Source organism: Petaurus breviceps, unplaced genomic scaffold, assembly GCF_028583685.1.
Source record: "Petaurus breviceps papuanus isolate PSGF00001 unplaced genomic scaffold, PetGlider_PUasm1.0 90591, whole genome shotgun sequence".
Classification (NCBI taxonomy): Eukaryota; Metazoa; Chordata; class Mammalia; order Diprotodontia; family Petauridae; genus Petaurus; species Petaurus breviceps.
In genome coordinates this window covers 1,928,633-1,941,104 of record NW_027187280.1, presented here as the reverse complement: position 1 = coordinate 1,941,104, position 12,472 = coordinate 1,928,633, and the positions used below count along the sequence as shown (strand labels likewise).

Sequence of the window (12,472 nt, the reverse complement as noted above, 5' to 3'; positions counted from 1 at the left end):
AGTGTTTTCTAAGTATATTATGCCAAATAGCTTATTCAGGACCAAAATGGCTCATGGGAAGTTGCATAAAGATTTATGCTTTGCTTATATATTCCATTAAATATCTCATATATGCCAAATAATTTATATTATTTTGTAAAGATCTAAAAAAAGATGTCTTGTATTGATTTTAATATGATATTAAATCAGATACTTTTTTGTTAAAAATAAAAGCAACTTTCAAAGGGCTTCTGTTTCAGTGACCTCCTTCCTTCTGCCCTGCCCCCCCCCCACAACAATGAGCATGGTAATATCTCTATCTCGTTGTCTACTTACATATACAACTTCCTTTTTATACCCCAGCTGACTTAGATTTAGTTTTCACCTGTGATGGTTGAAATTCATACTCATTTTGCTTGGTTGGGAGAATATTTGATTTATGCTTTATAGTCAGGTGAGAATTTTATTTCTCTCCCACCACCAATACTGTCCTACTGTAGCTTGTATGGATTCTTACATTGAAGACTGCTAGTAGGAAAATAACAAGTTTTACTGGCTAATTTTCTTCATTGCTTAAAAAAACTTCTGTAGGAAAAGAAATGGAAACCAAGAAATAAAAATGCCCTGTTTTGCATCATATATCTATGCATATCTATAGATATATGCATAATTTTAAGTGGAAATTTCCAGTTGAAAAATGCTTCTTGTAGTGTTTACTAAAATCTGTAGTGTCACTCTGATTTAACTGCTATCCATTCTTAGAGAAGAATTCAAATAGCCCTTTATTCTTAAATTTACAAATAGTTGCTGAACAGAAGCATTATTGGATCCTATTGAAGTAGTTTTTAAAATAATTACCAAATTGGATCTTTGTGTCCAGGATCCCATGAGCCTATTTGGCATATTGACTAATACAATAAAGCCCTCCCTTTTCTCTCCTCAGCTTTAACGACACAAGCTAGTGTGGAGTTTCGCCGGAAAGGGTCACAAATGTCCACAGACACCATGGCTTCCAATCTCATGTTTGATGCAAGTGAATTTCCTGATAACTATGAAGCAGGAAGAGCTGAGGCTTGTGGGACACTATGTAGGATTTTTTGTAGCAAGAAGACTGGAGAAGAGATTCTACCAGCTTATTTATCCAGGTCTAAGACTTTATTCTAGTTTTTCTGTTATTACAGTTTGAGTTATTAAAAAAAAATGTATCATGATTCAGTAGATTGAACAGACAAATAGACAGTGATCTGAAGTACTCGTAAAGGCCTCTAAATAATTGGGATGATTCCTTTCTTGGGCCTTGGTGGCAACAATCATTCGTCCCATTAGAATTCCTTAGGAGTGCTCATTTAACAGATAGTATGTGGTTCCTTCCAGACTGGGGTACCTGGGCCTTTGAGATCGTTATTCTCCTTTTTTAGCTATGGTCAATGGAAACCTGTTTCTCTTCCTGAGCAGCTAATGTTCAGTACTTTACAGAGAACCCTTGAGCGTATGATATTCCAGACATTGATACTATATTGTAGAAGAGCATCTTATCCTTCATTCCTCATCTCCTGTGGAGAAAGGACTAAGTTCTGAAAGGAGCTAGTATGTATATATTTTTAATGTCCCCATATCTATTCTTTACACTGTAATTGAATATAAGTACCTGCCATATAATTGTGCTTTTTTAAAGCTTCTGTCTCCAGCCTTCTCCCATTTTGACTTAGGTCAATATAACTCCATTATTATTTGCTTTTCACTTAGCTCATCTTCCTTCCCTTATTACCAGCAGGTCTCAGTGCTTTCCAACTGGGCTTATGACATTTTCTAAAGCCCTTATTCATTTTTAAAATATTTATTAAAAGCCTACTGTGTGCATTAGTTGTGCTAAGTTGTAGAGAGCATATAAAGATAAATCAGACGTAGTTCTTGCACTCAAGTAGCTTATAGCCTAATGGTTTCCTGGATCCTAATCTACTTCAGACCTTCCAAAAGGAAAGTTACCTTGGTATGACCATGCAGGCAAATAAATTGATTCTTGGTATCATCATCATCAAATGCATTGGAGTATTTTTGTACATGTGGTATTAGGCTAAACATGACATAAAATGAATTATTAGAATAGTTCCTATTCTAGCTTGTTTTGGGGAAATTTGTAAGATGGACTGAGACAGATAAAGAAAAACTTCAAAAGTACTGCACAGTATATTGTGTTTTCATTCCATAACAGCAGAGGATTAATTGCATCTCTTAAAGACTGCCAGTGCCTAATTTTGGCATAGAGGTGAGCCTGGGTTTTCAAAGACTGTTACTGATAGACTACAAGCTCGAAAAGCTTCATGTATAAGCCCAGTGATGGCTTATATCTGTCATCTTAAGACTATCCTAGATTAATTGGAAAGACTAGAAAGTCATGAAATTTCCTACCCAGCAATTCTCATAGTGCAGTATAAGTTAATAGTATGTCATGGCAGCCAGAAAGAAAAAAACTCAAAAAAACCAAACACTAATATGATCTTGGGTTGAATCCAGAGGTATAATACCCAGAAGAGGGGAATTAAAAGTCCTGTTCTGACCACATCTAGAGTATTATTTTTAATTCTGGGTGACACATTTTAAGAGGATATTGATAAGCTGGAGAGCATCCAGAGGAGGTTGGCAATTAGAATAGTGAAAGACTTTGAGATTATGCCATATGGAAAAAAACTAGAAATTTTTAGCCAAGTCTAAAGAAGTAGAGATTTTTTTGCTTGGGAAGATTTGGTAAAAGGTGGAGGCATGATAGCTGTCTTTTAATATTTAAAGGGCTGTCACATGGAAGGGGAATGAAATGATTCTGCTTAGCCCCCGAGGATGAATTGGGAGCCATGCATAGATATTTCAACAAGCATGATTTTGGCTTTTTATAGAATTGATGCTCTCCACAAGGAACATGGGACTAGCTTAGAAGGTAACAAAAGCTAGACGACTACTTGCCGGGTTTATTGTGGAAGGGATTCTGGTTCAAGTGCCAGTTAGACTAAATGGCTCCTGAGATCTCATCTAGCTCTGAGATTGTGTGGTTCCATGGCCATCTTCTAATGCTAACAGGATTGTAAATTAGTTAGTAAAGGGAATTCCATCACTAATGGATCACAAATCTTGAAATAAGAAGTGAAATGGTAAGCATGGAGTCACATGAGTTTTGTTTAAGCATGGTGAGGTAAAGAAGAAATTATTCTTCTAATCATGGAGAAAATACAATTTTTATTACTAATATTAGTTATGATTGAAAGAAGAATGCTGGTGCTTTAGTACAAAGGAGCAAAAGGAGAAGATGCTTTTAGGTGCAATCCAAGAAACCCTGGCACTGATGAGATGGGAATCCCTTAGGGACCAGCATAGTCTCATGTGTCTGGTAGCAGGTTTTATATGCAAACAAGAAGCTGTTTAAATAGCCTACTTCAGCTCTGTTTTGTCCCTAAGAGTTCTTGACCATTTTTGTGTCATGCATCCCTTTGGCAGTGTGGTGAAACTTCTGGACCCTCTTCTCAGAATGTTTTAAAGTAATTGAAGCAAATACTACATTTTTGTTGGAAGTCAGTGAAAATGAAGATGTATTTTTTTTTTCTCATCCAAATTCGTAGATTCTTGAAATGTATTCATGGACCCCTTTGGGGTTGGTGGACCAAGGACCATATAGGCTAGGAAGCCCTCATCTGTAATATCTCAACTTTTTCTTCTCTTCTGCAAACAGGAATTTAGTGTTGAATGGAAGTGTTTCGCTGTTTGTCTTTAAATATGAAAAAAAATGAAATCCATTTTCTTATTAAAATAATGCTAAGATGAATGGTTACAAAATGCTGAAAATTTTGCAACACATTCATCAAGAACAGGGATTGTCCAGAATTTTTAAGTTTATTGATAATCATTGGAACTGCATTTTGATCCTTTGGACATTGGTAAAGCTTAACTTTGGAGAAACCCTATGGGAAAGGGTCAGCCAATATTTTATATTCATTAAAAACAAATAACTAACTGGCTTTCCACTTTGAGGTTTTAAATGAAAGCTTTTGCTATGGTGCAAATAAATATCTTTTAAAGATGGATTACTAAAAGGTAGGAATGTACTTCTAATTGACTGCTGAAAATTAGTATTATCTGGTAATGATTAATGGAAGGTTGTAGTTTCATATATTTAAAATCTTTCTCTTGCTTTCCTAGATTTTACATGCTTTTAATTCAAGGTTTGCAGATAACTGATTATGTATGCCACCCTGTCTTGGCCAGTGTTATTCTAAACTCACCTCATTTATTCTGCTGTGACCTGAAAGGGATTGATGTTGTGGTTCCTTACTTTATTTCAGCTCTTGAAACCATATTGCCTGATAGGTAAGTCACACTTCTTACATTGTTTTAGCAAGTAGGTTTGCTTCCAGTTAGATTTTTACCACTGTGCATGCCCTTTTTCACTGCCTCGTTGTCTGACCTGACTCACCTACCAAGGCACTGAGTAACTGAAAAGATGTGGGAGAAAGCTAGGTCGGGTCTGCAAATGACAGAGCAGTGTGATGGAGTAGAGAGGCCACCAAATTTGGAGTCAGAGACCCTGAGTTTATGTCCTGTACTGCTACTTATTGTCCTACTGGGTATGTCTTGGTTTCAGTTTTTATCATCTGTGTAAATGTTGGGAGTGCTGAGGTGTCTTTCATCTCTTACTCTCAATCTTGGGACTTTGATATACTATACTTAGGGAGAGGCTTCACCTCTTTAAGTTTTTTCAAATGTAACAAAAACATTCCAGTGTAGTAACTATTAACAACCCAACAGATACCAGCTAACATTAATATATCCCAATACAAAGAGCAGAAAAAGAGACTGTATATGAAACCATGATTCTTTACTATGTACAATTTGTTTTGTTTTTTCAATTATATTGTATATTTAAGATGGTATTTCCAACACTGCCTTACTTGCTTCTTTTTGTCAAATCTGAACTTCCTTCTACTCATCTTCTAAGATGTTTACTATTTTATCCATTTGCAGGGAACTCTCAAAATTCAAAACCTATGTAAACCCAACAGAGCTAAGAAGAGCCTCTATTAATATCCTACTTTCCTTGTTACCACTCCCTCATCATTTTGGCAATGTCAAATCTGAGGTAATATTTTATTTAGAGTTCCTTCTGTCCTCTTTCTTGTGTGCTAATTCAGGTTTAAGTAGCTTTAAAAAATGTGAGTGGAAATTTTTTTTTTCCTCTGTATTCCAAGTGTCAATGATTGACTTAATGATTTGAGGGTGGTATTCCCTTTTCTCAAACTGCCATCACAGCTTACTGAGCATTTGTTCTTGTGTTAAGATATAGATAACTCATGTTTTCATGACCCAGCAGAGGTCAAAGAGACTGGAAGTGATAAGATTGGAAGCTATGGTTGCAGGCAGATCGTTTCTTCTCCCTCTAGAGCAGCTCTATTGCTTGAGTTCATTATTCAGGATAGTTAATGTTCAATGTTATTTATTTTTTCTCTAGGTGGTTCTGGAAGGAAAGTTTAGTAATGACGACAGCTCTTCATATGATAAACCAATAACTTTTCTGTCACTGAAATTGAGGCTTGTGAATATACTAATAGGTGCCTTGCAAACTGAAACGGACCCCAACAACACTCAGATGATATTAGGTTTGTGTTCATACTTCTTGTATAAGTTAAAATCTCAGGCAGTACTGATCATGGGCATGTCATAAAGGCAAGGCAAAGGCTGGCTGAGGTGGCATAAGCTGAATGACAGCAGTAGTTACACTGATCCTATACTTACAGCAGGTGGTAAGACTTAAAGTGAAGGAATTTTACTTTTATATGAATTTAAATTCTATTAAAATTATTAAATATTAACTATATTCAGAGTGTGAGGCAGGGTTGCATCATGGCTAGAGAGTTGACCTTGGAGTTAGAAAGACCTGACTTTAAGTCCTACCTCTGACATTTAAATACCAGTTGTGACACTATGGGCCCGTCACTTAACCTTATTGAGTACCTTCTCTTAGAACTATAAATTTAAGATAAATTGCTGATCTTCGTTGGTGGAACAGATTTCCACCCTGGGACTACAAAATTTTGCACCTATCAAAAACGTTCATAGTACTGTGCCAGAAGAAAGAAAATCTTAGGAAAGGCAGATAATAATGTCTGCCCTCTACAAAGCTTATAGTCTAGTAGAGGAAATATGAATATACACTTACTATCTATTTTTATGAGTTGTTTGTGTTAGAGAGGTGCAAATAGCACTTGAATCCAAGGAAAGGAAGCTCACTGATGTTAAAAGAGGGGTCATGAAGAAGATTTTATGGACCTGTGCTCTAAAACATAGGTAGTCTTTCAGTAGACAAAGAAGGAAAGGAAGGATATTCTGGCATAGGGAATAATATGAACAAAGGCACAGTTGGGAAAATTCAAGGAGACAAATTTTGTACAGAGTACAGCTGGGGAGGGAAGTATGGTTGGAGAACAGGATTAGAAAAACTGAGTGGTAGCAAATTATGGAGGGCCTTAAGGCCTTCTGGAGGGCTGAGGAATTTGAAATTTACTTGGTAGGTAATAAGGCTTTGAACCAAAGTGTAATATGTCCAGATTGAGTCATGAAAAAAACTTACTCTAGTATGTGGGATAGATTAGTTTAGGAGTGAGTGAGAGTAGAAAGATCTAGAAGGAGTTTGTGATAATAGTCCAGATGGGTAATAATGAAGGCTTTTGGCACAGTATGATGGTGGAATTAGAAAAGAGGGGACAGAATTTAGAGACATTAATGAAGTAGAATAAATGGGACTTTGGGGATTTGAGAGAAATAAATGTAAGAGCGAGAGAGTGCCAAGATTTATAATATAGGAGACTTCAAGTGCCATTGACAGAAATGGATAAGGAGCTTATCCATTAACTTCTTTTCATATGATCCCTATGCTCCTGTTCATTTTGGCATGCTTTGGAATATTTTCTTGGTCAGTTTTTTATTTTTTTTTCTCCCTCTGTGCTTTTTTACCTTTGTAATTTAAAGATTGCTCCAGAATATTGTTTCTACTCTCTTCTAGCTGCCAACATTTCTTCATTGCTCTGCCTACAGTCCAGTAGTTAGACTTGGGATTGGGGGGGGGGAGGTAACTCACCTCAAATGGGTTCAGCTCACCCCTAGAGTTGTGTACCATACAGACCCTTGCTTCTGTAAGAATGGGTATGTGTCTCCAAAAGTTGTTTTAAAGTTGAGCACTGACTGTGTTTTCTGTCCTCTCACTCCTGTAGCATTTTTAATAGTAAGTTTAGAGTCCCTATTCCTTCCCCTACTCCCTCCACTTTACACACACACACTTTACACAGCTTTAGTAGCTGCTTTCAGTTTTGCTATTAGTGTTATTTAGGAATTCATGGAAACAGAGGACTGTTAGAATTGGAATCTTAGAGATTAAATTAGTCCAAACATTTCTCCCCCACAACCTCCATTTACATTATCCCTATTATAGTTACTCAGCCTTAGCATGAATACCTTCAGTGGTGGAGAATTCACTGCTTTATGAGGCTACTTACTTCATTGTTGAAGACTAAAATGAGCCCTTCTGTAACTTATTCCCATTTTCCTAGACTTGCTATCTAAAGCCATAGAGAATAAGTCTATCTAATCCCTTTTCTACTGGTATGGTAGAAAGAAGGCTGCATTTGAAATCCTTATTGAGATTGAGGAAGACCTATGCCCCAAACCTTGACCTTCAGACATATATGAAGAAATAAGATACAGTGACTTAAGTCACTTCTTAAAGTATTGGGCCTCTGCTGGTGTTTTGTCCCCATTTTTTTTATTGCATTATTGAAATGTTTAAAAAGAATGCTAAGTTCTGTTTAAAAATAACTTCATTACATTTGACCTTAAAAACCATGTAGTACCCTAATATTTCTGAACCTGATATTTATTTTGTTAATCTTCTTAAATAAAATAAAATTCCAACTGTGAAATTCCCTTTATTTTCAGTGGCTTAGAAAATGCATGTACTATTCTTGCCTTTTGATTATATCCTTTTGCCAGTCTTTCTAATAACAGTCAGTCACATTCTTAGTCAGTTTTTAAGAAATGGTCTTCATAATCCTCAGCAAAAACAAAATTCATGTGTCCATAACAGATCCTGTTCAATTTTCCTAAGTGATTCTTTATCCATTTCAATATTAGAAAAACTCTTGCCATATATCCTACATAAAATGCTTTCTTAATTTGTTATAGGTGCAATGTTAAATATTGTTCAAGATTCAGCACTTTTAGAAGCCATTGGCTGTCAGATGGAAATGGTAAGAAGCATTAATACCTTTGTGCCTGGTATTTTGTCAAAGAATTTAAGTTAGTTCATAAAATGTGTTCAGTTGTGATTTTAAAGACACATTTGGACCATTGAGAACTTCCTTTTCATTGGTTAAGTAGAGGCTTACTTTTTTACTGTTTTAAAGTCAGCCATTAGAAAATATGATGCCTTACAAAGAGGCTATTTTTATGACCTAAGTGATGACTCAACTGACATTGTTTTGCTCGGCTAATTACTATAAGTTTTTTAGAAATGAAATGTCATTCATAACATATCCCTTCACCACCACCAGTCCTGGAGTTGATCTTGGTCATGAAAACACTGGTATTCTGGTGTTTATCATTGGTGACATAGCTCTATTCATTTGTTATTTAGGAGCTTTGTTGGGGAGACTGGTAGTGATAGTAAACAAACCCTTGCCTTGAACTGAATCATTGATTTAGAGCTGGACCTCAGAGATATCAAGTCCAGTCTTCTTGTTGTACTGTTGAGGAATGGAGGTGCAGAGAAGTCCTGAATCACCTGTGTCACACCAACTAATCAATGGCAGAGCCAGCATTTGAAACCCAGGATCTCTAGTTGCATATCTGGTATAATTTCTATGGCATGGAAATTTTAGTGAAAACAGGCTGTCAGAAGTCAGTCCTGCCCTGCTTTCTACCCCCTGTACTCCTTGCTCCCAATATATGAATCTATAAATAAGGTAAATGAGGTCTCCTGTATTAGCAGTCAGCTTTTTGTTCATGTCATTAGTAAAAATAGGCTACCCATGTAGATTATAACTATCTGATACTGAGTTTACCTGCTTATTCATATATTGCATTTCATTGCCCCCAAATGTCAGTGGTATTTCTGTATTTAAATCATCTTCAATTTGGCTAGAATGGTGAAGAAAACCTGAAAAGTCATAGTCGAACTAATAGTGGCATTAGTTCAGCAAGTGGAGGAAGCACAGAACCTACTACCCCAGACAGTGAAAGACCTGCCCAGGCTCTTCTAAGAGATTATGGTATGTTGTCTATTTCTTTGAAATTTTAAAGCATTCTAAGAATAGCATTGTTATGGAAGTTTTATTTAGTAATTTTTTAAATTAATTTTTACATATTTGAAAATGGGAAACTGGGAGAACAGTACTTGTCCTCTAGATATTAATCTAGGTTAAAAAGACTAAAGTATTTTGAATTCAGCTACATTGTTTTGTATTCATTTCATATAACTTATATTTCTTTCAATTACTGTACCACTCTGAAAACACCCTCATGTTTAAAACCACTTATGTACTACAGTATAAGGTTAGGAAGTTATTTCATTCATGAATATAAAATATGGCACTTGCCAATGACCTACTTAATAAATCATTTTACTGAATATCTTGACTTAAGAGTATTGTTTTTGATGGGTTTTGTAACTTTATGTGCCTTTAGGTATTTTATGTAGAAAGACATTATATTTACAAAGTAGATGTTAATCCAAGGTTGATTTATTTACTTATGTGTGAGTTTAGCATCTTTTTATTTTGAATTAAACTAACTGTGTATCTGACCTAAACTCATTTCCCAATAAACTAACCTTGGGTATGTCATGTGTAAAATCTCTTTTATGTGTTTTTCAAATGCACATTTGATTAATCATTGAATTCACTAATATGTGTTGTTTAAAGGATTTCTTACACTATTCATTATATATATGGGTTCTGGGTACCCTAGCAATCAGTAAGGTAATGTTTAAGAGAATATAAATATGATTTTTATATTGAAGCAGTTTTTTTTTTTACTGTATGTGTCCCAATAGGCATGTGTGAAGTGACTAGTCTGTTTCAGCATTTTGATGAACTGTTAGTAAGTTCTGCTTGTAATGTTGCAAAAAGTTTCGCTAAGAAATCCAGATTTGTGTTAGTGTGCTGCATATATGTCTCTCTTTAATGACCATTCCTTTTTCTGTTGTCACTGCCCTCTTCCCAGTAGGATTGACAGGTATAATGTCCCACAAGTTTCATTTATGAATTCAGTTTCATAGTCTCCTAATTTTGCATTACCAAAATACTGCTTTTTTTTTTTTTACTTTTAGAATTGGCAGTCAAATAAAACACAGGGGGTTGGGATGTTAATTTTCTTACATTAAGCAATAGAGTTTTGGATAGTAAAATTTTTTAAATTAGCTAAGAGTATTGCATATAATATTTTCCATAAACCTTAAAGGCAATGGGTAATAGCTGCCAGGGATGATTTCCACCATATGTGGATGCACTAAAAACTTAAACTCCATAGTTCAGTACACAGAGGATCAAAAAAAATTTTGCTTGAGAAGCCTATCACAATTTTCACTATGCTTTTTTAAAAATGAAACTAAGACCTGTTAGCTAACAATATTTTAAGGTTCAAAGTCTTTCTAAAGAATGTTTAAATATCAAAATTCCACTTAGATCAACTTGATAGAATTCTGCTCTGATGTTAGAAGCTGCTCGGATTCAAATGAATTAACATATTAGTGTGGTGTGCTGATTAATCAGCCTACATGTAAATCGCTAAATTCATTGTCCAGGTGCTTATTGTGGCTGCTTTGGTTTGTGCCTAAGGGAATGCTTTGCTTATTGTTACTAATGCTTAGTTGTTTTCCCTCCCTGTGGTATGTGGCATTGGGGTTATATCCTAGCTCTTAATACAGATACAGCTGCTGGACTCCTGATTCGCAGCATTCACCTTGTAACCCAAAGACTCAATTCTCAGTGGCGTCAGGACATGAGCATATCATTGGCTGCATTAGAGCTTCTTTCTGGACTGGCAAAGGTGAGGAAATACTGTGATTTTAGCTTAGCATAGTTACATTTTAACTATCTGTTGTATAGAAGTTCAAGAGTTGGCTATATTTTTACATCGACTATAATTAAAAGCGAATTAAAACAAACCTATAAAAAGGAATCTATAATATCTTTCTTACATTAGGACCAATGAAAACAGTAAGATGACAGACATATATTTAAATCTTTATATATGTATATATACATGTATAGAGAACACTCATCAAATTTAACTCAATGCCTTTTAATATACCAAATAGTGTGTCAGGTTGAATCTGAGAATAGCAAGTTGAAAAATGACATGATCCATCAGATACAACACTCACTAGCCGTATGACCCTGGGTAAGTCATTTAACCCCAATTGCTTCCCTCTTCCCCCCAAAAAGAGAAAAATGACATGATCTTTGTTTTTAAGGAGCTAATAATCTTGTAGGAAGTATGAAATATACCCCCCCAAAAAAACCTGAAGTTGGAAATCTTCAAGAATATATAATTTTATCAATGTGGATATTTCATTATTTCAGATGGTATTTGTTGTATCATTTCAGTCTTGTCCAACTCTTTGTAACCTTATTTGGGGTTTTCATGGCAAAGATAATGGAGTAGTTTGCAACTTCCTTCTCTATATCATTTTACAGATGAGGAAACTGAGGCAAAGAGGGTTAAGTCACTTGTTCAGAGTCACAGTCCTAATAAGTGTCTGTGGTCATATTTGAACTCAGGAAGACGAATCTGTTTGACTCTAGGCCAGGCACTTTATCCACTGTGCCACCTATGGTAACCACTCTATAAATTAGTAAATAGTCTTCCAGGATTTCTGTGGCCAAGAAATTCATCAGCTTTCAGCAGATTTGATGATGAACCTCTCCAAATGAACCTAGGACAGTAGGCATAAGCTCTGACAATAGTCCCTTACACTAAACCTTTTTAAATTGTGGTCCTGCCACTTTACTCTCTGCATTTGAGAGTATAGAGTCACCTCCACAACACAACACATCAAATTCATTACAAGTTGATTTGTAGAATGTGATTTGTACAGGAAAGGACATAGTAGAATGACAGAAGGAGGGAAAGTTTGCTTCTAGTTAAGGCAACCAGGGAAGGCATCATGGAGGAATAGCACCTGAGCTGGGCCTTGAAGGAAGAGAAATACTACGCAGAGATGGAGGAGTACATTCTGAACTAGTTTGGCTGGGGAATACAGCAGGTGAAGAGGAGAACTGAGAGAAATCTGGAAAGGTTGCTCAAGGCAGATTTCACAGAGCTTTGAGCACAGAGTTCCAAGCTAAGAATTTTGTTTTCTACAACAGCGGTGTCAAACTCAAATAGAAACAGATCCCTACAGCCACATATTGACTTAGAAAATTTTACTTTAACATTATCTATGTTGTATTTATTTTTT

General features: G+C 35.6%; 1 protein-coding gene across 6 annotated transcripts in view; it reads left to right on the top strand.

Moving 5' to 3' along the window:
- The window catches only part of RALGAPB (Ral GTPase activating protein non-catalytic subunit beta), a 90,993-nt gene that overhangs the window by 43,530 nt on the left and 34,991 nt on the right, over positions 1 to 12,472 (top strand). For 4 of the 6 annotated variants that reach the window (XM_069063539.1, XM_069063542.1, XM_069063538.1 and 1 more), the window contains 7 exons: positions 923 to 1,124; positions 4,165 to 4,332; positions 4,987 to 5,101; positions 5,471 to 5,618; positions 8,197 to 8,261; positions 9,155 to 9,281; positions 10,925 to 11,058. In XM_069063539.1, the coding sequence (XP_068919640.1) occupies positions 923 to 1,124; positions 4,165 to 4,332; positions 4,987 to 5,101; positions 5,471 to 5,618; positions 8,197 to 8,261; positions 9,155 to 9,281; positions 10,925 to 11,058 (959 nt within the window). The remainder of the gene's footprint in view (positions 1 to 922; positions 1,125 to 4,164; positions 4,333 to 4,986; positions 5,102 to 5,470; positions 5,619 to 8,196; positions 8,262 to 9,154; positions 9,282 to 10,924; positions 11,059 to 12,472) is intronic. The other 2 variants (XM_069063540.1, XM_069063543.1) reach the window with 1 other exon arrangement.